This window comes from Pleurodeles waltl, chromosome 8 (assembly GCF_031143425.1).
Source record: "Pleurodeles waltl isolate 20211129_DDA chromosome 8, aPleWal1.hap1.20221129, whole genome shotgun sequence".
In the NCBI taxonomy this organism is placed as follows: domain Eukaryota; kingdom Metazoa; phylum Chordata; class Amphibia; order Caudata; family Salamandridae; genus Pleurodeles; species Pleurodeles waltl.
In genome coordinates this window covers 1380676729-1380704033 of record NC_090447.1, presented here as the reverse complement: position 1 = coordinate 1380704033, position 27305 = coordinate 1380676729, and the positions used below count along the sequence as shown (strand labels likewise).

The window sequence follows — 27305 nt, the reverse complement described above, 5'->3', positions numbered from 1 at the left end:
ATTTGTGTGGAGCAGCGCTGTTAGACCTGACAGCCTTAGGGTAGTCACCCCTAACTTTTTGCCTGCCTCCCTCCACTTTTTGGACACTGTTTTTGCTGGTTTTTAGACTCTGCGTACTTTACCACTGCTAGCCAGTACTAAAGTGCATATGCTCTCTCCCTTAAAACATGGTAACCTGGAATCATACCTGATTGGACTATTAATTTACTTACAAGTCCCTAGTAAGGTGCACTCTCGGTGCATAGGGCTGGTAGATTAAATGCTACTAATGGACCTGCAGCACTTGTTGTGCCACCCACTTAAGTAGTCCCTTTTCCTTGTCTCAGGCCTGCCATTGCAAGGCCTGTGTGTGCAGTTTCACTGTCACCTCGACTTGGCATTTAAAAGTACTTGCCAATCCTAAACCTCCCCTTTCTCCACATATAAGTCACCTCTAATGTGTGCCCTAGGTAACCCCTAGAGCAGGGTGCTGTGTGGGTGAAAGGCAGGACATGTACCTGTGTAGTTTACCTGTCCTGGTAGTGTAAAACTCCTAAATTCGTTTTTGCACTACTGCGAGGCCTGCTCCCTTCATAGGTTAACATTGGGGCTGCCCTCATACAGTATTGAAGTGGTAGCTGCTGATCTGAAAGGAGTAGGAAGGTCATATTTAGTATGGCCAGAATGGTAATATAAAATCCTGCTGACTGGTGAAGTTGGAGTTAATATTACTATTCTAGAAATGCCACTTTTAGAAAATGAGCATTTCTTTGCACTTAAATCTTTCTGTGCCTTACAATCCACGTCTGGCTGGGCTTGGTTGACAGCTCCTTGTGCATTCACTCAGACACACCCCAAACACAGGGTACTCAGCCTCACTTGCATACATCTGCATTTTGAATGGGTCTTCCTGGGCTGGGAGGGTGGAGGTCCTGCTCTCACACAAAGGACTGCCACACCCTCTACTGGGACCCTGGCAGACAGGATTGAACTGAAAGGGTACCTGGTGCACTTCTTAGCCACTCTTTGAAGTCTCCCCCACTTCAAAGGCACAATTGGGTATAAAACAGGGCCTCTGACCTATCTCATCAGACACTTGCTGGAGAAGAAACCTGAACCAGAAACTACATCCTGCCAAGAAGAACTGCCTGGCTGCTCAAAGGACTCACCTGTCTGCTTTCTACAGAGGACTGCTGCCTTGCTGTTGGCCTGCTGCCTTGCTGAACTCTTGTCTGGCTGTGAAAGTGCTCTCCAAGGGCTTGGATAGAGCTTGCCTCCTGTTCCCTGAAGTCTCAGGACCAAAAAGACTTCTCTTTTTCACTTGGATGCTCCGTGCGCCGAAAATTTTGACGCACAGCTTGTTCCGCGGCGAGAAAAACGCCGCACACCGACGCTGATCGACACAACGCTCTTGGGACGACCGGAAATCCGACGCACGGCTTCGCAAGGACAACGCCACCCGACCTCTAGAGGAGAAATCGACGTGCGCCTGCCGTGAGAACGTAATTTCGACGCGCAGCCCCGCAGAACGACGCGCAGCCGGAAAACAAGCAGGAAAATCCACGCACAGACCCGGGACATCTGGTAATCCCCGAGATCCACAGAAAGAGACTGTCCGCGCGCCGGAAAACGACGCACGACTTCCCCGCGTGGAAAATAACGACGCAAGTCCGTGTGTGCTGAGGAGAAATCGACGCACACACCCTTTTTCCACACACCTCTTCCTTTGTGGCCCTCTGAGGAGATTTTTCCACTCCAAACCCGGTACTTGTGGTTAGAAAGAGACTTTGTTTATATTATAAAGACTTAAGACACTTTATATCACTTTTCAGTGGTATCTCTACAATTTCCCATTGCAACTTTATTCTTTTGACCTACAATTATCCTGATAAATATTATATATTTTTCTAAACACTGTGTGGTGTATTTTTGTGGTGCTATATGGTGGTATTGTCTGATTTATTGTACAAATACTTTACACGTTGCCTTCTAAGTTAAGCCTGACTGCTCGTGCCAAGCTACCAGAGGGTGGGCACAGGATAATCTTGGATTGTGTGTGACTTACCCTGACTAGAGTGAGGGCTTTTGCTTGGACAGGGGGTAACCTGACTGCCAACCAAAAACCCATTTCTAACAAGCGCCGCAAGTCTTCTTGCTACACTGCCCTAACACAATATAAAAGTTGCATGAAAGTGCATTCCTGTCCTTTCCCCCTGCGCTGGTGCACAAATTTCTGTATAGCGCCAACATAGGCAGGGTTGTTTTTGTGCAGGAAGGGGCACCTTCCTGAATAAAAACATCCTGAGAGGTACTTTTCTCTTTCAATGTGCAACACACTTTAAAAGAGTAAAAAATGAGGAGAAATGAAAATCTTTCTCCTCATGTCTGTGTAAGGTTTTCGGCACTGCTCCAGTTAAGTGATTTTGTAAATCTGGAGCAGCATCAAAATCCATGGGTGTTGCATGGGAACACCCACTGCAACGCCCATGGAACATCTCCTTGACACTGAGTAAGGAAAAGCAGTGACTTGCGCTGCTTTGACTTACTCCATATCTATGAGGCCATGCATAGCTGCTTAGGGTGGCTGCACGTCACCTCATAGGTATGACTGAGATGCTTGATCTGCCGGAGCGTCAATAAAAGTGAAGCTCTGATGGCGCAAGCCTCTCATAAATATGCCACAGAATATTCTGCAAGTTTTTTTTCCTTAGGTCTTTTACCGTCAGGTAGCTACATATAAAATAACGGGCAGCTTAAAAGAAAAATAAATAAAAAAGTGGTTACTCATTGGGAAATGCACTGTACTGCATTATGAAACCTCTATTAGTTAATGCACTGCAGAGGTCTGTGCGTAACCAGACATCCACAGAATTAAATCTTGGTTGGTGCAGTGGAGAATAGTGACGTGTGTTTTTAGTGACACAAGGTCACAGCCTGTGTCAGAAAGCACAGTGAAAATGTAAGTCATTGTTTTATATTTGCGTTACACACTGTATAAGATAAGCCACTACAAAATGCACAAAAAAGGTTTAAGATAAAATTGTGTTACCAAAATGTAGATTTAAGTAATACCAGACCATATGTAATACATTCTTTAATAGCTGCCCCTTCAACACCTCCTCAGGTGTAGTAAGCACTATGTATATACAATTAAAAGCATATACTTCACAGCCCAGTTGTTAACTCTTTGCACCACCACTCAAAACAAACAAATCTTTGTCATCACAAAGCTTTGAGTGATTCGATCAATTAAAGCCAGAACTGGCTCCAAAGCATCCTTTATGTTTGTATAATTTAATATTTGCATTGCAGATCAACTTGTAGCTCACATTTACATTTCATTTAAGAAGCGCGCCCCCGGCACAAATGATTATTTAGCTATCTGTGCAGCTTCATTTCACAGCACATGAGACTCAATCAATAAAAGTTCAGCGGATGCATTTTAAACGATCGGCTGAGGGAATGCGCAACCCTATTTCCAGGACTCCACGGTCCCCCTGGGAGTCGCGACCCTCATATTGAAGACCTCCGACTTAGTCCAAGGCAGCAAGCACTCAGTAAGTTAATATGTAACAAAAAATTAATTGGCGTGTCAGCCCGAGCGTCATTTCCACTTACATCACTGATATCCTTTCAGTCAGCCAGTAATAAAACATTTTCCCCCTCATTCGCCACATAGCAAATAAATACCTAGAAACTGCAAATACAAAATGCTTGCTAGTATCCGATTATAAAATTCTGCAGGTATCCACGGCTGAGTGATTCAGAGATTCCTGCAAAGTGGGATTATCCATTTGGCACTAGCCCTGCTATACTCAGAGCAACAAAAAAAAATAGTGCATGAGCAAAAGTTTCTTCGCCATGGCCACAACATGGTGAGGTCATCTCGGCCAATCTATCTATTTGTTTACAGATTCACATTAACTATACCAAGAGGATGTTTATTTAGTCAAATAAATCACCTCTTTTTAATTAAGGACTTTGGCCTCAAAAGAATTGAGGAAAAACAAAAATCCTTGGTTTCTTGTGAGTGAAACGCAAATTGGCTCTGGTGTCTTTTTTTTTTTTTTTTTTTTTTTTTTTATTCATCACTTTATTTAGTGTTTTTGTAACTTTTTAGAGAGAGGATTTGATATGATCGTACACCATATTTATTTTAAAAAGGACTTCATTCTAAGAATGCAACACTCTTAGCAGTTGATAAGTTTAGCCTTCCAGTGTTCCACTCTCTTGGTGAGATTGCCTTTGCATTCCTTTGTTTGTTGATCAAATTGTGTATTAGTTGTATGATGATTCAGGTTTTGTGTCATAAAATTGTTGTGAATTACTTTCAGCTACCAAAATAGACTTACATTAGGAGAATATCCAGCACAAATAATCTCTCTTGTGGTGTTTATATTTTTTTTACACTTTTGCCAGAGCCGACCCCATGGATTTGGTATATTTTTCAGAACAGTAGTCTGAAAGTGTATCATGTTTAAAACCTAATCTATTGAGCCTTCCAGCTTACCAAGAATCTAAATGAGAAAGAAACTTCAAATTTGCATATTTTGTTTTTGTTTGTGGATGCTGTTTGCTATTGTATGCGGGCATGCTACAGCTTATTTTGATCTTTATTTTCATGTAGTAACATTTCGTCTGTTATGCCTGTCTATAAAATATGGGTTAAGCGGTTCGTTGTATTATTTGCAGCTGTAATGCTATCTGTATTTAACCACCAACTCCATCTTGACCACTGACTCCATTTTGTTCTGTGCTTAGCTTCAGATGCTGTCATATTAATGGCACAGGTATTTTTCCACAAAGCTTATTTTTACATGTTCTTGCTTCTTCTCACCAGCACCGCACTGTGCAGGAACATAACATAGGGGATGTGGACGGTAGACGTGATAAGTCTCAGCTTGAAAATGTTTTCATTATGGAAAAGTACTGCTCTTCTGCCTCTGAAATGCGCATTGGGGCAGGGCCCGCTCCTTTGCGTGTTTTCGATGCAGACCAAGTACAGCCAGAGCTTGAATTTCGTAACTTATGCGAAGGGAGGGAGAGGTTGCCAGAGCCACCTTCTTGGGTTGTGAAAGGTATACAAGGTGGGGAAGCTTGGCGCTGAGGTGGAAGGAACTCATTTTGTGGGTAGATGCACTGCCCAGAACAAAGTCCCATCAGGGAAGCTTCTCCTGTCTTAGCTGTCCAGGGTTCCAAAGCTTGAGGTTGGCACCAGGATGATGGTGTATTCGATCCCCATGGTGATACATTTTTATCCTTAATTCTATGTCAGGACCGGAGGCGAGGATTAGGCTTTTCTTTCTTCCCTTTTTTTCAAGAGCAGCATTAACCAAGTGTTTAGATCTTCAGCACCTATATTTCCCATGAAACATGAGGAAAAAACAACGAAGAATGATCATCCAGCATTGTCCAATCAGCAGTCATCCAGAGCCTGAAGAGCCTGAGCCAACGGCATCTCTTCCTCTTTCTTCACTGCTCCCGCAGCGAGATAAATACCATTCACTATTTTGGAAAACTGTGTATGCGTCTGTTTTTTCTGTGTTGGTTGTTGTGAAACCTCTTCAAGAGCTAAGGGAAACTCCTTATAGCCACAGGAACGCTTCCCGTCACCTTTGCGGAAACACATCAGGGCACCGAGCACTGTGCGGTCTTCTGACCGCTAGAGGGCCTGCACATTTTTCACATTCCTTCTGTTCCGCGTGTGAGACACCGGCAGCCGGCGTGCGTCAGTTTTGTTCGTTTCGACAACGGCAACTGACGTGCAGCTGCAGCCTGCCACCGCCGGGAGGACTCGAATATCCCCACGCTTGGTGTGAGCTGTCCTTCAATTTAATAGGAGCCGGCCTGACACCTGACCTGGGTAAGGCCTATTGTGTACAAGACACGCGGCCCAAATTGGCAAATCGGAGTTGACTGCAACCTCCACCTCACCCCCAAACAAAAGATTGGGGAGAACTAGCGTCCTGATTTAACATTAAATGGGCATTTTCAAGTGCCTTGGGCACATCAATTCTAGGGCTTGCCCTGAAAGACTACTGCCCTCCGGGTCAGCGAGTGCTGCATAGAGCGCCTAATCCAGGCTGCAGCTTGGCCGAGAAGAGCCACTGTGAAGACACCTCTGTTCCTCCTCCATTGAGTCCCCAGATCTCCTTACTCCCTATAGACAACAACTCCTGCCAAATAAGGGGTGCCTCCATATACAAGGCTGTCACCCAGCAAATGGCTCCCCTAGAGACGAAGCTAGACTTGATGGTATCCTAATGCCCTCTACCCCTTCCAAGGGAAGATCAGGCCAGACCCTCAGGACTTAGATCTCTGGGGCAGGCGAAAAGTCTGGATCCTAAACCGAAATGTGCAGGGGAAGGTGACGTCACCCTGGAGGCCTTTTGTGCACCTTTTATAGAGAACTCCCAAGATCCTGACCCCCTGCCTGACAAACCTGATGAGTCTCCTCACTCTTCAGAAACGGACATGGAACTGGAAAGACCCAGGCACCCCACACCGCCCTTGAAGCCCTCACAAAACGCTCCGGGCGCAGATAACGATCCTCCGGACCACAAGAGAAAGCCCTCAACCGGATCTTCTCCTTCCTCTCCGGCAGAACCCAGAGAGTCTGACTCCCTCCCTTCCGCTCCGAAGCCACCAACATCATCTGCAGCGTACCCCAAGGCTCCTCCCTAAGCCCGACGCTATTCAACATCTACATGGCCCCCCTCGCACAACTGGCCCGTCAGCACAACCTCAACATTCTCTCCTACGCCGACGACACCCAGCTTATCCTCTCCCTCACCAGAGACCCACTCACCGCCAAAACCAACCTCCAAGAGGGAATGAAGTCCATCGCCGAATGGATGAGAAAAAGCCGCCTGAAGTTGAATTCCGACAAGACATAGGTCCTGATCCTCATACGCACCCCTTCGGCCTGGGGCGACTCCTGGTGGCCCACCGCACTGGGCCCCCCTCCAACACCAATCAACCACACACGCAACCTGGGCTTCGTCCTCGACTCCTCCCTCACCATGTCCAAGCAGGTCAGCGCCGTGTCCTCCTCCTGCTACAACACCCTCCGCATGCTCCGTAGAATCTACAAATGGATCCCGACGGACACCAGAAAAACGGTGACCCAGGCCCTCGTCAGCAGTAGAATAGACTACGGCAACACACTCTACATAGGCATCCAAGCAAAAGACCTCCGACGCCTACAACGCATCCAAAACGCCTCCGCCCGACTGGTCCTCGACATACCCCGCCGATGCCCCATTTCCCACCACCTGAAAGACCTACACTGGCTCCCCGTGGACAAAAGGATCACCTTTTAAACTCCTCATCCACGCACACAAGGCACTCCACAACGCCGGACCAGTCTACCTGAACAGTAGACTCAACTTCTACGTCCCCGCCCACCAACTCCGCTCCGCCAACCTCGCCCTCGCCATAGTTCCCCGCTTCCATCGCAAGACCTCCGGCGGCAGATCCTTCTCACATCTCGCCAACAAGACCTGGAACGCCCTCCCGACCGCCCTGCGACAGACCCGGGACCTTCTCGCCTTGAGGAGACTCCTCAAGACCTGGCTCTTCGACCAGTAGCAGCAACCCCTGCCCCCCCCCCCCCCCTCATCGCCTTCAAACCCTAACGGGTACGTAGTGCGCTCTATAAATATTGTGATTGATTGATGCTCGATCTCGACGACCTGATTCACCCGCGTTTGATGGAGTGTCTATCAGCACCCAAAGTGGCTTCCTACTTGGCGGGGCATGTCTGCAAACCGCTAGATAAGGCGGTCAGGAACCTTAGGGGGAACGTCCTCGCCCCTCTCTTAAAGATAAAGTAGCGCTCACTCTCGAGATTGATACCAATATTGCGACATTCCTAACAAAATTCAAGACTAGGACAAACCCCTGGACGTCATCAACTCCGATTTGCCAATTTGGGCCGCGTGTCTTGTACACAATAGGCCTTACCCAGATATTGCTCCATTTTCCCTCTTCCCCTCTATTCCTCCCCCCCACCCCCACCCCCCCCTCCAATCCCATCCCTCAGGATTATTCAGCAATCTTTTTCTGGTATTCTGGTATTTCAAAATGGAGGGGATCCACCTCATACAAGACCTCCTGCAGGCGAACGACTGGCTAGTATGCCCCAACCTGAAGGATGTTTACCTAACAGTACCCATCTTTCCTCCTCATCGTCGTTTACTCCAGTTCCAATGGAGAGAACAGATGTTCGAGTTTACCGCTCTACCTTTCGGCCGCTCCTCTGCTCCTTGGTGTTTCGCCAAGCTCTTAAGACCCGTGGTAGAATATCTCTGGTCCAGAGGTATCAGGCTCATAATGTATCTAGACGACCTTTTCTTTATGGATCAATGCCCATATCAACTCTCCTTCCATCTCCAGTTCTCAATTCATCTTCTGGAGTCTCTAGGTTTCGTCATCAACAAGACTGTCAATTCTGACCCCGACCCAGTCCCTCCAGTTCCTGGATTTCGTGGTGGACTCAGTCAGAACCACCCTCAGCCTCCCGGCATGCAAATTATCCAAGATACTTAACAAACTCGGACGGACCCTGGTCAGGGAAACTATATCTCTTCTCAACCTGGCTCATATCGTGGGCCTCCTTTCATCTTCCATTCAAGCAATCTTTCAGGGTCCCCTTCATTATCGAGCCCTACAACAGCTGAAGATTTTCCATCTCCGGAGAGGCCTCACATACTCTCAGATGATTCCCCTCTCGGACGAAGCCAAAGCGGAAATCCAGTGGTGGATCGCTAACATGGAAGGGCTGCGCCATCTTCGGTTCTCAACCGGATCTGGTTATAGAATCCGATGCCAGCGCTTCCGGCTGGGGAGCTCGATGTGGGGGGTTTACCACAGGCGGAGTGTGGTCTTCTGAAGAATGTTCCCTCTGTATGATCCGCCTGGAACTCCTGGCAGGATCTTTCGCAATACGTTGTTGGATGAGAGACCAGCCTCAATGCTGTGCCCTTTTGAAGATGGGCATCGTGGCGGTGTTACGTTATACCAACCACCACGGGGCAATCTACATGGGGGGGTGAATTACGAGTGATAAGGCGCTCCTGCCCCCATAAATAAAGCTGTAAATTGTTTTGCAGTACACGGTGCAAAATACTGGGGTCGCACCCTCCAATCTCCCCAATAAAGTAACACAGCGTTACCTCTATCTACACAGAAAGTATTCGCACACGTGTATTTATTATGAGTCATTATACACCAAGTCAGTAAACAGATACTAATATTAATTACAAAATTCCGCACAATCAAAGAAAAGTTACAATTACATCCAATTTTTAATACAAACGAAAAATTCATAGGATTAATTATCCAATAGTCCATATTCCCACTGAAATATTAGTTACTTCACAGTTGTAAATTCGAAAAGATGTTCATAAGTGTCCAAAATTATTGCAATCCATCCAAAGATTATTCATGAAATAAATGTCCATCCCGTCGTCCCGTTGTCAACACGCGTTTCATCCCGGGAGTACCCTTGGATTTCGTCAGGACCTCCTTTCTAGAGGACTCCACTTGTTAAATTATTGATATATCCCTTGTTCTCTAATTGTCTTATTCCGAACTTCTGCGCTGTTGCGTATCTCCAAAATGCCTATTAGAATTGATTTACTTTATTTTCTTTATCCTGCAGCGAGTACGTTCCTAAGTCCGTCTCAAAATATAACCCCAAGGGGCACCTGCTCGAAGTCTCTTTCCGATCTAGCAAAATCTTTCTGGGAATACTGCCTCGACAAATCTTGGTAGTGGCAGGACATCTGCCGGGAACATCCAATCAGGTGGCAGACTGGCACTTGCATCACTGGAATGACGCAAGCCTATGGAAACTTCAGACAAAGTTCTTCTGAACAATGGAGTCCTATCCATAGACCTTTTTGCCCCCCCCCACTCCCTCTTAGGGAAAGGATGTCTCAGTCTGATGGTGTGGAGGATTACCGGGAACGATGGAAAATCCCAGGAATTTCACAGGAAGCGGCTTCTCTCCTCCCCAAAGCCTGGTCAGAGAGCAGTAACGGAAGATACAATTCTGCATGGAAATGCTGGTTGGGTTGGTGCCTTCAACGACATCTGGATCCCAGGGGGGCAGGAGTTGCCCATATAATTAATTTCATAGCGTCTCTAGCTTTGAAAGGGATGGCATATAGGTCAGTTAATACTTTCCGCTCCTGCCATTTCCGCGGGTCACTGTCCGATTGAAGAGTTTCCCGCAGGACAACATCATATGGTATGCAAGCTGCTGAGAGGCATTAGGCTATCCCTTCCTCCCCAACCCCGCTATTCTTCCCTCTGTGATGTCAGTAAGGTTTCGACTCTCTTCTACACTTGCTGTTCTAATAAATATCTCTCCAGAAAACAAATGTCGGGCAAGCTGGCAGCCCTCTTATGCCTTATATCCTGTTGCAGAGTTTCGGACGTCAGAGCCTTGGATTTAACAGGTAGCGTATTTACTCCTAAAGGTGTCCGTTTTCATATCCACAGGCGTACAAAATCTAACTCTCGTACAATTTCATATCACCAATTCTCACAGAATCCAAAACTGTGTGTGGTCAGAGCGATCAAGGCTTACGAAGCCATGACCAGTGACCTCAGGCTGCATTGGGGAGATACACTTCTCATCGCCCTAACAAAACCCCATAAAGCGGTTTCGTCCCCTACGATTACCAGATGGGTTAAATGGGCTATGAGCGAGGCAGGAATAGACGTTTCTATTTTTGGAGCCCATTCAGCGAGAGGCGCAATGGCGTCTAAGGCTTTCACCTTGGGTGCTCGTTTGGAAGATCGTTTGCTAAATGCAGCAGATTGGTCCTCTGAATCCACGTTCAAGGCCTACTTTAGACCCATCCAAACCATGGCCTCGCTAGTGGTCAAGAAGCTTTAAACTAGCCTAATCCTCACCTCTGGTCCTGACATAGAATAAACAATTTCCTAGTTTATCGTAAAGGGAAGTTTCAGTTCTATTAAGGACACGGAGGCGAGGATTAGCCCACCCCTTAGATCAAGGATCCCACCCTATATACCAGGTGGGTAGTCTGAAATACCCTTTGCTTCCAAAACAAATTGTTAAAGTTGGAACCTTTTTGTCTTTTTACATTAATGCATGTTTCTGTAGATGCTGATAAGTTTTGAAGTCCTTGTAATGTCTCATTTGAAATGTTTGGTCACACTTTTCCTTAAGTTGATTGGTGTTAATCACTCTATGCTGTTTTGGGAACGGATACCTCAAAACAAGAATAACGAGACCCATTCTACTGGAGGTTGCAGGAAGAAAGAGGAAGAGAAAGGCGTTGGCTCGGGCTCCTCAGGTCCTGTATGACTGCTGATTGGACGCTGCTGGATGGTCCTTCTTAGTTGTTTTTTCCCCGGTGTTTCATGGGAAATGTAGTTACTGAAGATCTAAACACTTGTTTAACGCTGCTGTTGAAATAAAGTGAAGAAAGAAAAGCCTAATCCTCGCCTCCGGTCCTTAATAGAATTGAAACTTCCTGTTACGATAGCTAGGAAATGTTTCATTATCTAGCTTGGCTGTGCACATACAATTTATATTTATTTATTTTTATATATATATATATATATATATATATATATATATATGTATATATATATATTCACTGTATACATATTGTTGATGCATGTCATTGTTTATCTGCTGTAAGTATTCTAGTGTTTTACTGCATTCAGATTAAATGCCCATATTTATATTTTTGTTATCTGGGAAGTGCCTTCATACATTCATTACACAAACTAGGAGTGCTGCATTCCCTGGCATAGTTTCCCTCTTAGCTTGAAGCAAAGCAGAACAACGGCTCTGGCTAGTCCTTTAGTCAAATGTAGTTCTGACTTTTTTTTTGTTGATGATATCAAAGTACTGCAGATACATTGAAAGATAGGTGCTATACAGTAGGAGACCCAGAACATATCCTGTCATTGTTCAGTTATCTTATTTTGAAGCCTTGTGGTTTTAAAAGGCATCACCTTGAATAACTTTCTCTGATTTATTCCAGGACTTGTCCCGGCATTCGCATGGAACATTTATGGCAGCAGGCGAGTCCTCCACTTCCTACGTGGGTTATCCCAAAGGAAAGCCATTCTTGAACTCTGAACTGCATCGTTCCCCAGAAAAGCCAATCATTCCATATCCAGAAAGTAACAGCAGAGGTATGAAACTAAGGATTTGTGTTTTGTTATGCAGATTTGTAGCATGCACTTTCACCTAGAAGGGTATCCTGAGGCTGAGCACGTGCAAGGCTTGCTAAGCCTAGGCCATAGTGGAGCTACTCTAAAAGCCTGATCTTGAGCTTCTTGCAAAATTTAAGAAGTGAGGATGAGGCTCTTATGTATAGTAGCAGGTCATTTCACGCTCTAGGAGCGATGTAGGAGAAGGTTTGACTGCCAAGTCTGGTTTTTGTATGTATGGGATGTGTGCAAATAGAAGTCCAAACGAGGGGTGGTTCCTAGAAGGTTTGTGAAAGCAGATGTAATTGTTGAGGTATGCTGGGCCAGTGTTATGTAGTGCCTTGAAAGTGTGGGTGAGGAGTTTGAATTGTTCTCGTTTGTATACGGGGAGCCAGTGATGTGGTGTGGTATAAGCCTGGGAGGTGGAGTTTGATTCCGGCCTCCAAGTTCTTATTAATTGTAGCCTTCTAGTTAGTTTTCTGTTGATCCCAGTATAGAGGCTGTTCCCGTAGTCCAGCTTGCTTGTGACCAGGACGTGTATGACGGTTTTCAAGATGCTAATTGGGAGTCATTTGAAAACCTTCCTCAGTGTCTTCAGGTTATGGAAGCATAAGGCAGTGCCGGCATTGACTTGGATGGCCATGTCGAGTTTGCTGTCGATGACAATCTAGATGTTCTTGCTGGGGACAGGTATCTGTCCTAGCTCTGTTGGCCACCATGTGGGGTACCACCGTCAGGTATTCTTTTCAAAGATCATGATTTTGGTCTTGTCGGTGTTCACCTTGGGGCAGTTTTTCTTCATCCCAGTTTGCAATTTCAGTCATTGAATTTGATTGATCCAGGTACTGGGAGTCTTGTCCATGGGGAAGAGAATGAGTTGCATGTTATCAGTGTAGGAGAGGAAGTTGATGATGTTAGACAGGGTCGGGGACAGGGATGATCTTTGCTGAACTCCTCAGATGAGGCTGTGGGCATCTGAGGTGTACTATGCCAGGCCTACTGTTTTGGGCCCTTCCAGTCAGGAAGGAGCAGATCCATTGGAGTGCATGTCCTTGGATTCCAATGTCGTGTAGGCGTTGGATGAGGATGGGATTGAAGACTCTAAATGCTGCGGGGAGGTCCAGGAAGATGAGAGCAGCTGTGTCTCCTCTGTCCAGAGGCAGGTCGATGGAATACGTGGCAGCAATGAGGACATGCTTGTGAAACTCGCCATAGAAGCAGTGTGAAAAAGGTCATAATCCTGTATCCTTGACATGTTAGGATTACCGCTGCACAGTGCAACATGGTATGTTACAGTATATTGAGAAATGTACGTCTTTTATGCTTGGTTGGGGTTCCTAATGCTTTTTCGGCGGCATTGGCTGCATTAAGATTCAAATACTCTCTATTTAAGGTAATTACTGGAAGATCAGCTACATGCATGGCCAGAAATGTTCAGTGTTTTTTGGTATTCAAGTTAAGGGAAACCCCGGTGTTGCTGTTTGATGCCGTTCACTCTAAAGGAACTAAATTATATGATAGTGTACCCAGAGAAGTTGTTTTAAATATTTTATCCATTGTTCCCTTTGGAGAAAATTAGCACACATAAAGGTTAATGGAACAAAATATAAAAGAGAGGTATCTCTGGGGAAATCTAATTACACATATTCTTAGTTATCAGCTGATCTATAAGTTATTAGATTAAGACATGAATAGTGAAATTTTTTTACACAAGAATGTAAAAAGTGCACAAACCGCACCGTGCCTGGTGTCGGAAAGTATAAGGTTAAGTAAACGTTTAATACAGTAAAAGGAAAGACCATAAATTTTTCCCCCCCTAGTTTGTGATGAGGTCATCATTGAGACAAATAGACATTGCTGCTTCTGATTACCACCACTCGATATCAACCAGGTATTGCTTTCACAGATAAAAGAAACTTGGGAGAACATCCCATCAGACTTTGTACGGGGCATCAACTATCACTACAAGTGGCATGATATGGTCACGCTTGAATCACGAGTTTGATCTGTTCAGAGAGTGAAAGATCCATATTCAGGATGACTGGGATGAGCAGAATGACGGAGGGTGTTCAGAGGGTGCCATCACATTGTGTTGTGGTGTCCCCATAAGCAACATCTCTGTTTCCCCCCCCCCCCCCCCCCCCCCCCCCCCCCAAGTTAGTTTAGGAAACAGACTTGTCAAGGAGATACAGACGGGTTACACATTTGAGTGACATTTCTCTCACTCTGGTCGAGGTGCATGACAAGCTGCGTGTCATCCACACAGTAAAAAAGCTGAAGAAGCTAACGAGAAGCAATGGCTGAACATATAAATGAAATAAAACAAAAATGAACACAGCCTTAGGGAATGTCAAGTATGATGGGAAATCTGTGTAAGCAAAAGGTTGGGCGGAGAGAATACGTATGTTGTTTACCAAAAAAAGTGCTTTCTCTGAGATTTTTGACAGAGGGTAGTCGATAAATCAAGATGGGACGATTGCTTTAATAAAATGCAGCATCCAGGTCCAAGAAGACCAGAACTGCTTTATCGCCGCAATCCAGTATCAGCCAGTGTTAGAGAAGCTCAAAGAAACTACTGGCACTCCTGGCAGGTCTAGAGCATGCCTGACAAGGGTCTAGAAAATACAACGCTTTATTGGAATTTTAGAGCGACTTGAATCCTATGCAAGCTTTCTTTATGCTGGCAGTGATGAAATGATCCTGAAAGTGATAGACTTAAGGTGGGTCAGGTGAGGGTTGAGACTGTGGTAGCTACCCTCACCTGGGCATAACCAAATGTACAGTTTTATAATGAGACGCAGTTCAGAATATTTATGATAGTTGCTGCTACTAGAATATGAATTTGTAAGATAACTGGGGTTATCCCAGGAGACCCATTTAAAAAAAATAACCGCTGCATCACTTAAACATCATTAACTTAAGGAAGAGCTGAGATGACAGAACAAACTGTCTCAGAGCTGGGAAAATTAACTGTGTTTCCAACTCTTCCACAACTGTTAGCGGACTTACCTGGGACCCAGTGATCATGAGTTGATAAGAGCTATTTGGCAAACAAAACAAGACAGTAATTCCAGTTGTTTGGCTATTGGTACTGATTTGAAGCATCTGCTAATTCAGTAGGAGTAGCCAAAGCTTTGTTTGCTGCATGCATGAAGCTCTTGGAAGGTAAGAGGAGCTTTGCTCTTGGAGGTGAGACATGGGGAATAGCAATATTGAATTGTCAAGTAGTAATACTCAATAGCAAAAAGTACACAGTTCCTAACTCTAGGGTGAACAATTAAAGTTTAGGAGCTAGAACCCTCACACACCCGAAAGGGTGTCATGCTTCATCATCGGGAAGCTCCTCGTCAGACCGGCTGGTGCAATGTCTGACGGGCTCCCCTTTCGGGGGCTCTTTGCCGGAGATCTTTTTGATATGAGGTAGCTGCCGTTAAATTATAAAGGTCAGGTACTCTGAATGGCAGGAGAGTAATAAAATTAAGATTGATTAGTAACCCCTAAAATTGTTTTAATTTAATATCTAACTAGAGGGGTTACGATCAAGATTAAAAACATAGTTAAGTGGAAGATGAGAATGATGCTCAACCACTTTAGAAAGCCTGGAGTACTGGGAAATTGTCACCTGCCCCCTAGGGTCTGGTCAACATGTTTCGCGTAATATTGGTCGTAAAAGATCCTCTAACGCTTCATCAGGACCTATAACTAACTAGACTTCTCCTGGCTGTATATACAAGAAGACTATGTCTCATTGCATGTATGAAAGGAAATTTGCAGTCACTTACAGCATTTGCGTGAACTGTCTCGTCAATAGTCTGAAACAAAAAAAGGTCGCCCCGCCCTCTGCGTTTGGGGGGCCCCTTAGGGGGTAGCACGATCCAGCCTATAGCTTTTGTCTATAGGCGTCCTCAATTCGAGGCACCTACCCACGTTCGTGCTTGCCCCTGTAGTTCTGTAGTAGTAATACTGCCATATCAGGTCAGAAGTATCTATATTTGATTTGAGGTGGAGAAAATTAATTCCATTATCTCCAACCACATGAGCCAAGAATCAGTTATTAAAAAAAAAAAAAAAATAGTATCCCAGTCATTATTGTGGACGAAAAATTAGAATAACTGTTAGGGTTGCAGTAATGACCAGGTGCTCTGCAGTGTACATTTTAATTTGGACTGTTTAAGGAGATGCTATGTTGTTTGTTCAAGATCATTAGATGAGTAGAAATTGCAGCTTAGGCAGGGTATTAGCATCCCATGTAGGTTATCATTGTGGGTGGACACAGCCTGGCTTGTTTTTGGTAAGGAGCAGAAGTCTCACCACAGAGACATGCCACCATTGACACATAAGACAGTGTGGTAATATCATCCCTCTTGTCCTGGGGAGAGCAGAGAGATGTAACTGGATCTTCAGTTGCTGTGTCCACAATACCAAGTCCATGCACATCTCAAATTCTCCACTCGGCTCTTTGCAAGAAAAGCTAAAGCTGGGGGAGAGGGGTCTAAAAGCCATAGGCAGTGCCAAATAAAAGGAAACGTAGCAGAAATGAAATAAAAGGGGCAGTGTAAATTCCACACTAAACCAAAAATAGAACGCATGGCTTAATCAATGCATGAACTGGAAAGCAGAATCAGGACTTGCTGGACTGGCTTGTAGTGAGTACCAAGGGGTACTTACACCTTGCACCAGGCCCAGGTATCCCTTATTAGTGTATAGGGGTGTCTAGCAGCTTAGGCTGATAGATAATGGTAGCTTAGCAGAGCAGCTTAGGCTGAACTAGGAGACGAGTGAAGCTCCTACAGTACCACTAGTGTCACTTGCACAATATCATAAGAAAACACAATACACAGATATACTAAAAATAAAGGTACTTTATTTTTATGACAATATGCCAAAGTATCTCAGTGAGTACCCTCAGTATGAGGATAGCAAATATACACTAGATATATGTACACAATACCAAAAATATGCAGTATAGCAATAGAAAACAGTGCAAACAATGTATAGTTACAATAGGATGCAATGGGGACACATAGGTATAGGGGCAACACAAACCATATACTCCAAAAGTGGAATGTGAACCACGAATGGACCCCAAACCTATGTGACCTTGTAGAGGGTCGCTGGGACTGTAAGAAAACAGTGAGGGTTAGAAAAATAGCCCACCCCAAGACCCTGAAAAGTGAGTGCAAAGTGCACTAAAGTTCCCCAAAGAGCACAAGAGTTGTGATAGGGTAATTCTGCAGGAAAGACCAACACCAGCAATGCAACAACGATGGATTTCCAGACGAGAGTACCTGTGGAACAAGGGGACCAAGTCCAAAAGTCACGATCAAGTCAAGAGTGGGCAGATGCCTGGGAAATGCCAGATGTGGGTGCAAAGAAGCTGCTACTGGACAGTAGAAGCTGAGGATTCTGCAGGAACAACAAGGGCTAGAAACTTCCCCTTTGGAGGATGGATGTCCCACGTCGTGAAGAGTCGTGCAGAAGGGTTTTCCCGCCGAAAGACCGCAAACAAGCCTTGCGAGCTGCAAAGCTCGCGGTTAGGGGTTTTAGATGCTGCTGTGGCCCAGGAGGGATCAGGATGTCGCCAATTGCGTGAGGGGACAGAGGGGGCGTCCAGCAAGACAAGGAGCCCTCTCAGAAGCAGGCAGCACCCGCAGAAGTGCCAGAACAGGCACTACGAAGTGGAGTGAAACGGTGCTCACCCGAAGTTGCACAAGAGAGTCGCACGCTGCCGGAGGACAACTCAGGAGGTTGTGCAATGCAGGTTAGAGTGCTGTGGACCCAGGCTTGGCTGTGCACAAAGGAAATCCTGGAAAAGTGCACAGGAGCCGGAGTACCTGCAAAAGACACAGTTCCCAGCAATGCAGTCTGGCGTGGGGAGGCAAGGACTTACCTCCACCAAACCTGGACTAAAGAGTCACTGGACTGTGGGAGTCACTTGGACAGAGTTGCTGAGTTCAAGGGACCTCGCTCGTCGTGCTGAGAGGAGACCCAGAGGACCAGTGATGCAGTTCTTTGGTGCCTGCGGTAGCAGGGGGAAGATTCCGTCGATCCACAGGAGATTTCTTCGGAGCTTCTAGTGCAGAGAGGAGGCAGACTACCCCCACAGCATGCACCACCAGGGAAACAGTCGAGAAGGCGGCAGGATCAGCGCTACAGTGTCGCAGTAGTCGTCTTTGCTACGTTGTTGCAGTTTTGCAGGCTTCCAGCGCGGTCAGCAGTCAATTCCTTGGCAGAAGGTGAAGAGAGAGATGCAGAGGAACTCTGATGAGCTCTTGCATTCGTTATCTAAGGAATTCCCCAAAGCAGACACCCTAAATAGCCAGAAAAGAGGGTTTGGCTACTTAGGAGAGAGGATAGGCTAGCAACACCTGAAGGAGCCTATCAGAAGGAGTCTCTGACGTCACCTGCTGGCCCTGGCCACTCAGAGCAGTCCAGTGTGCCAGCAGCACCTCTGTTTCCAAGATGGCAGAGGTCTGGAGCACACTGAAGGAGCTCTGGGCACCTCCCAGGGGAGGTGCAGGTCAGGGGAGTGGTCACTCCCCTTTCCTTTGTCCAGTTTCGCGCCAGAGCAGGGCTGAGGGATCCCTGAACCGGTGTAGACTGGCTTATGCAGAAATGGGCACCATCTGTGCCCATGAAAGCATTTCCAGAGGCTGGGGGAGGCTACTCCTCCCCTGCCTTAACACCTTTTTCCAAAGGGAGAGGGTGTAACACCCTCTCTATGAGAAAGTCCTTTGTTCTGCCTTCCTGGGCCAAGCCTGGCTGGACCCCAGGAGGGCAGAAACCTGTCTGAGGGGTTGGTAGCAGCAGCAGCTGCAGTGAAACCCCTGAAAAGGCAGTTTGGCAGTACCCAGGTCTGTGCTAGAGACCCGTGGGATCATGGGATTGTGCCAACAATGCCAGGATGGCATAGAGGGGGCAATTCCATGATCATAGACATGTTACATGGCCATATTCGGAGTTACCATTGTGAAGCTACACATAGGTAGTGACCTATGTGTAGTGCACGCGTGTAATGGTGTCCCCGCACTCACAAAGTCCGGGGAATTTGCCCTGAACTATGTGGGGGCACCTTGGCTAGTGCCAGAGTGCCCACACACTAAGTATCTTAGCACCCAACCTTTACCAGGTAAAGGTTAGACATATAGGTGACTTATAATTTACTTAAGTGCAGTGGTAAATGGCTGTGAGATAACGTGGACGTTATTTCACTCAGGCTGCAGTGGCGGCCTGTGTAAGAATTGTCAGAGCTCCCTATGGGTGGCAAAAGAAATACTGCAGCCCATAGGGATCTCCTGGAACCCCAATACCCTGGGTATCTCAGTACCATATACTAGGGAATTATAAGGGTGTTCCAGTATGCCAATGTGATTTGGTGAAATTGGTCACTAGCCTGTTAGTGACAATTTGGAAAGAAATGAGAGAGCATAACCACTGAGGTTCTGGTTAGCAGAGCCTCAGTGAGACAGTTAGGCATCACACAAGGGAACACATACATATAGGTCACACACTTATGAGCACTGGGGTCCTGGCTAGCAGGGTCCCAGTGACACATAACAAACATACTGAAAACATAGGGTTTTCACTATGAGCACTGGGCCGTGGCTAGCAGGATCCCAGTGAGACAGTGAAAACACCCTGACATACACTCACAAACAGTCCAAAAGTGGGGGTAACTAGGCTAGAAAGAGGCTACTTTATCACACACCAGCTGAAGGGTAATCTGAGCAGTGATTGATATCAGCAGTCGGGTTCACAAGTTGTATATACCTCAGGTATATAAGCTGATTAACAAGTTTATATTTTGATATGTATTCTGCAGCCATACTTTATAGATGTACTGTCTGGATTTTGAGTTGCCTTTGAGCTGTTAAGCATCCTCTTGTCTCTAGAAATTAACTTAAACCCAAGATACCACTCTGACTGCAGCACAAATCAAGTACTTGTAGGAGTGCGCAATGAGGTTCTGACTTTGCAGTGACCTTTTCCAGAATAGACTCATTGCCCCTATGTCAAAACCATGTGCCAGGAATTGTACTACTTGCACCCAAAACTCGTCTCTGAAAAGCACAGTTTGCTCCAGGTGTATACATCTTTGTCAGAAAACTGAAACCCACCCACATAGATGTACCAAAGAACAGCAGCAGTATTTGTGAAAGGCCTACAGTCTCTTCATTGTAGTACAAGATTTATTATCAAATCTGCATTGGATCTTGTTCCAACAGTACTGACCTGTGGTTCCCAACTGATTGGACTTTTGGGGGCAGGGGCACCTACTTTTTACTGGAGTTAACACTACAACTATCTCGTCCACCCACTACTAAACTAAAAAAAAAAGTATTCCTAGGTGTCATCAAACATTTGTGTGCAACATACTATAATTGTGCCATTAAATAATGCAGTCCATGATTAGGCAGCATAGCACTCCCTGGTCTGGAGGATGTTACATCTTAGCAAGAGCCTCCTGCACCTACATCAAATCAAGGAGGACTTTGAAGAAAGGGGTCTGCAGTGTGATAAGAAGACACAGGAGCTTAACGAGCATTACAGTATTGGACAGATCTGCAATCCCCAGCTACCCAGAGGCAGTCTTTGCCAGTATTTCAAGAAATCCCAGAGCATGTTCAATATTCTGGTGAGGTTCCCTCCTAGCTGTCATCCCTAGATATAGTTGGTGTGAACAGCCAGAAAGCTGTACGTCTTCCAGGGTCAAACTACAAGAGAGCAATCAGACAAATTGAAGTCAGACTAAACAAATACAATTTGCCCCAATTCACCTGGATTTCTCAAATAGCCCAAGCCTATCCATCTTACCTAACAGAGACAGTAAACTGTCAACTAAATCCGTAGTGGCCAACAACCTATTGTCCACGACTAAAGTATTTCCTACCCACTGAATAATCCACAGCCCACTAATTACTATAGATTGTACAGTACTGATTGTTTTCCCAAGTGGTTTCATCACCAGTGCAAATAATATGATAGACAAAGGATGCCCCTGTTTAGTGCTGCATTCTGTTGTGTCACGTGGTCTTCATCTTTGCCAAGGGCTCCTTATGTAACATAGAAATGCACTGCAATATGTACATTCCAAACCCCATACATTTTTAGAGAATCGAGTCCGGCAACTGAAGGAAAGACACAACAGATTGCCTGCGTCAAATTAAGTTCCAAGAGAAATTTGTTGTGATCTTGGTGTCCGTTATGGCTATGGTCAGTTGAAACCTAGTGGCAAATAAATGTTTAGCCTATTTTAAGCATTGATAAAGACCAATAAACTAACCTACATACATAAAGTTGTATTGTCAATGCAGATGCCCGGTACTTCATAGGCCATCCCTTGCTGGGTAAAAATAAGTCTTATTTTGGAACATTTTACTTGACAGTGGGGCTAAAGAAAAAGGGCCTCCATTTATTTTGCTGCTGTGTTCATTGCTGGGAGCGCATTATGCTTGTGTAGCTTCTCAGAGCTCATCTAGGAACAGCAAAACTGTTCCTCACAGGAAACTTTATCATGTGGTAATATGCAAGTTGCGATGGCTACTTTTAGCTGTTCCTGTTGCCAATAATACATACAGTGCTTCATTTTGTGTTTGTAACCCACTGGTGAATAGTGTACTTTTATGAAATCTGACTCGCCAACTAGGTTCTGAATCCTTCACTTTACTTGCCCAGTTTTACTGCTGTTTTTAACAGTCCACCCCCTTGGAATTTGGTTTGAGTCTGTAGATACATGATTGTATGCCTCCTATTTTGAGATTTAAAGAGTCTCCAATGTGATCTTCAATCAGAAAAATGTCAACAGTGTATTATAGAAACATCACTGCACCCTGCAGAGAGATCACAGACGAATCACACCTTTGCTCATGGGAGCCCACTCTCTCTTGTGACACAATCCGAATGCTTCCACTGTAAAATAATCTTTCCTGCCAAACACTCCAGATTGTCCTAGATTGGATTCTGATAGGGTCTTGTACATACTCTTCTTAGCTGGCTCCTGGCTGAAGTTGATGTTTCGTGGATACAGTACCTCTCCAAGAGGATCTTGGTTAAGAGTTAAAAACCTCCTTGGCAGTCTTGTAAGTCTTGATTGAAGATGAAGATTAGTAGTGAACAGATTAGCAAGGCACCAAATTCCTTCTGACATCAGGAAACGGAAAAGAGCCACTCGAAAGTTTCGTGCGATATGGAAGGAGAATCAAAACTGAATGTGCAAAATGCAAGGAGAAAAGATGAGAGAAAAAATAATAGTAAAAGGGAGAAACTTGTGACAAAGTAAGGCAGTGAATGCCTTTAAGTGTAGCTTTCGCTTGAAAATGCCTCCTTGTATATAGCTGTAACAGGAACTGACATCACAAGAAATGACTTCATCCTCTTATTTTGGGACTTCTGTTAACATTCAATATACAAACCACCATTTTGGAGAGGGAACGTTATAAAGCTTGTATAAGTCCTCTTTCTGAGCTGCCGCTCACATCGTGAGCAAGGTGCCTCAGAACTTACAAACTTGACAATATGAGGAACATTTCTCCCTCTTTGGCCTGCACTAGGACTCATGCATGCTCACAGCACAGTTCTTGGCACAGATAGAACATTTCCTGTAAATCTTTATTTGTGTGCTTCATGCCCTTTTATCTTGTGTCATGTTTGTGTGCATCACACTAAGGTATTATCGGAGCTCTTTAATTTGCTTCTAGCATTTATCACATGAGGTTTTATATTGGGCTCTCAAAGTTAAGGAATTTGCAGTCTCATAAAATCTTTCTTGTGAGACTTTGCTACTATGTCATTAATGATAACATGGCCATGACCAAAAAAGAGGCCCTTTCACATTTAAATTTGACAACAGTAGATATTTTCAAAGGAGATAGGGGTAGGAATTGGAGCTCATCTAACTAAGGCCTACGTGCTGGGAGCCTTCCACCCATTACCTGTGTCTAGACCTATCCAGTGGCAATGCCAGTCTACTTCTTGGCACAATCTCCACCGTGCCTCTGCTCTCGCCTATGTGCATAAGTGTTTAATGTTACTACAGCGAATCAATTCCCACATAAAAAAAAAATGTATCTTATGATATCTTCCCTTCTGCAATGCTGGCTCTCAAATGTCATTGAGTTCCACATACCTGCTCCATCTCCCAAATACCACAACTGAAGAGGAAGGGTGGGGGGGGATGTGGGGGGGGGGGGGGGGTGTGTGGGGGTGTGTGTGTGTGTGTGTGTGTGTCTGTCTGTCTGTCTGTCTGTCTGTCTGTCTGTCTGTCTGTCTGTCTGTCTGTCTGTCTGTCTGTCTGTCTGTCCCTCCCTGGCCGGCACATTTTCTGCTCCTGACATCTTTGTTCGTCAGCCCTGTACAGTGCTCCCATGTTTCACTTTTGCTGATATGGAAACTTCTAACATAAGGACTGTTGATAACTCCCAAATCTTCCCAGTGGATCTGTAGTACAGGACATTAGCTGCTTACACGTGCCTAGGATCCAGATACACCTTCTGTCTGAGCCCTTCAGCCGCTAATCAGGCTAGTAGAGTTGCCATTTAACCACAACGTATTAGGTGGGAACTTGCCTGTTGTACTAACAGAATGATTTTTAGCTGGGCACTGTAAAGTTTGCTGCTAGTGTTGCGTTTTAGGATTTGGTTACATTGTGTGATGGACTTGAATATAACTGGTGCCATGAGAACACAACCATGAATTGGCATTGAGTGGTCACAGGTAACCATTAATGGACACCTTTAGCACAAAGGTGACAGTATTAGTCGTGCCTTTGAAAACACATTTTCTAAATATACAGAATAGGCATTTCAGCCCCTCCTGCAACTTTTAGCTTTATTTCCTGGGGCGGTTGCTAGAAGAGTCATCTTACCTTTGGTATATTATGCTGAACTGCTGCCATCTCACACAAAGAAACTTGAAACCTCAAAAGTCAGCTAAGGTTTGTGTTCTCCAGTTATGAATACATCTGTGCATTTCTTAACTGTTTAACGATTGTGTATGTATCTGCCAGTGAATTATATATATCAGGTTTTTTTTTTTTTTTTTTTTAAGTAAAAACACAAAACAAAAATAGGCTTGCTATACAGTGTTCACCAAAGTCCTTTCTGTTGACTGTACTTTGTCATTGAAAATGTTGCCTTTCGCAATCGGCTAACACCTTACACATTCCCTTAATTAATTATTTAGATAAGATGGTTGATGAGTAACTCGATATATTTAGCATTTGCGAATTATTAATGAAACCGTATCACACCTGTTCTAGAGAATACATCCTTTGCATTGGTCTGGCATTTCGAGTCTGAAGCTCCTGCTGAGGCAGAGGCACGTCATTTGCATGCTTTCCTTTATGTTTACTTTTTAAAGAAAAGTAATGATGGTGTACAGAAAAATTTGTTTGCAAGTTACTTTTTCTTAATGTAGTTCAACTGGATAGGAGCTGCAGCACTGCTACTGTGCAAAACGTTTTTTCAAACGTGATAGGCATTCAGCTAAAACAATTGTATTCTCTGTACTTATTAGTATCTGCTGTACTTCCTATTTAACTCCACACCACATTCAATACTGGTTTAAAAAAATAAAGAAAATACACTATATTTTAATCCCTTCTATCAATATATTTTCTTCTTGAGTTTTAAACTGTCTAGTGTTAGCTGTCCCGGTCTGGGCCATGACTGACCTTTTTGTTTTGTCTGGCTTGATAAATTGACTTCAAGTGACAATTTACTTAGCAACTCAAAATCCACTAGTCCTTTCAACACCTTCTCATAATAGACCATTGTGCATGTGCTGAAGGAGAGTGTGTTTATCTTAACTGACTTACAGTCAATTATTCTGGAATGGTAGATGTGGTTTGCATGTATGGCCTGTGCAGTGGATGACTGACATGCCAGTGACCATCATGTATGATATGTTGCGTGTGATATTACTTTTTTGTCAGCTCTTTTCTATCCAGTGCATGCACAACAACTGCAACTTGTGCACTCTAGATGACCTCTGCAGCTTGGTTTCAAATAGACTCTTTACCATGATCTTCATGGCATCTAAAGCCATTATAGCTTAGCCTTCCGTTAGCAAGAAGCACTTGATCTGAAACCCCACTGTGCACCTAATTGTGTTACACAGAAGATTTATTGATCATTGTATTCTTTTTATTTACTTTTGTCAGCCATAATAAGGAAACACGTTTTAATGAGATCTGATGTTTTCTCATTGGAATTTCAAAAGATATTAGTGCCACAGATGTAACATATTTATAGTGTAGCAATTGTAGAACACCTCATTCTGCTGATGATGTGACTCTTAGATAATTGTGTCAGTTTCTCCACTCCTCCATATTACAGTAGTCTACTTTCCTGAAGCAGCAGTAGGATTTCTTTGTATACATCTAGACATAAATGTCTAATTTGAAACCCATTGCAAATCTATTGATGTTCCTTTATTTAGTTTCAACACTGTCAGTCTGAAAACACACTGGAAAATAAGGTTCATGCTGAAACATAATCACCCAAAAGGAGGCTGGACTTGTCTCATGGTGAGACTGTGCACCATCCACACTCGCCACCAAATGGACACATTTCTGCTGCCCCATTCGACTCTGACAAAGTATAAAACGGCACCAGTTTCCACAAGACTGTAGATATAGTCCACACAAGATCACTTCATGATCAGGGAACTGCACCAGAAACAAACATACCTACATTTTCAAGTCCTCCACAGTCACTGAGGCCAAACCTTCTTGTCCCATTTTCGGCTCCAACTGATTTTATATAAGGACTGTCAAGACCCAGATCATCAGGGGATAGGGAAGAGGTGGAGGATGAAAAGGTTAGGTTCCTACCTCTATAAACATTCACAGTTGCACCTAACCTAGAGTGGGAATTTAACTTGAGTAGAGGCGGGTGGAACTCGTGGAGTTTCACTCCATGGCTTTCCAAGGAGTTACATGAAAACCTTGCAAGATTCCATGGATTTCTACCACCAGGTGGAAGTCGACACATCATGCTGCTCTCGCTTATTTTTACCACTGGGAGTGTATTGTTCCACACTTACAAATGAGAACCAACAACACTACTGGGGTGCCTTCCTAGCGCTCAGATCACGCGGGGGCACCAATTCTTGCACACACTCGCCAGCTTACCATTGGCGAGACCCGTACAAGAAAAAAAACTCCACCAGAGGGCAGTTGGCAGGATTTTGCCAGCACAAGTGTGACATGAAGTGGCCAGAAATCTGCCAACTCTGCTGGTGGAGCAGAATGTATCGCCTACCCCTAATTCTGACCCTTTTATGATCCTCTTACCGGCACTGTGAGAAATGTGCACTGTGTTCAGCCTGGACTCTACAGCTCTCAAACGTGGCCCACCCACAACCTCAGCTTACACAGCTACATAGGAGCAGCTCTTTTCTGATTACACACTATACGTGAGTAATATGCAGTGCCACTGGAATTATGTGATTGACAGAGTTTTTCACACAGTTATAAATTTGCTGCATTTGCCACCTAATCCATCGTCTACTGCATAATCTACAGATTTAACACAATTAATTTTGTTGCTAGCCAAAGTGGTTCAAAAGTTACTAAAAGCAGCAACGCATGTTGCTGCAAAGTGGAAGCTCCTTTGTAAAGATTGACTGGCCACCATTCTGTCCTGAATTGCTATAATTGGATGTTAAACTGGTACTAATTAGGGGTGGATGGAACTTGCAGAGATTTCCTACGTGGAGGTACATGAATACTCAACGAAATTCTGCAAGCAGGTGGAAATTGACTTGCTCCAGGCTGAAAATTCAGCATAAACGGCACCACATGGTGCTGCAAAAGGCACTGCTGTGAGTTAACGTTGCTGGCACTCGAGTAGGTTTTCTATTCGAGCACCAGCTGTCTCGCCACAAACGGTCGTGATCGCCCGCGGCTGGAAAATCTTGCCGGGGGTCCTCCTAGTGCCCGAAAATTGCACACAGGTTTGCCAGTTCTCCCTCACCAACTTACCTTACCGTTGGTGAGCCGCATGCGATAAAACTCTGCTTCGTGGTGGATGGTGGAAGTTGGCCTGAACTCCGCGTAACAAGTATAACACGAAGTGGCCAAAACTCTACCAACCGAACACAAGCCCGCCCCTAAACCTGAG

General features: G+C 44.8%; 1 protein-coding gene across 3 annotated transcripts in view; it reads left to right on the top strand.

Moving 5' to 3' along the window:
* The window catches only part of CEP57 (centrosomal protein 57), a 210605-nt gene that overhangs the window by 15937 nt on the left and 167363 nt on the right, over window positions 1-27305 (top strand). For all 3 annotated transcript variants that reach the window (XM_069202403.1, XM_069202402.1, XM_069202401.1), the window contains exon 2: window positions 12012-12165. In XM_069202403.1, the coding sequence (XP_069058504.1) occupies window positions 12012-12165 (154 nt within the window). The remainder of the gene's footprint in view (window positions 1-12011; window positions 12166-27305) is intronic.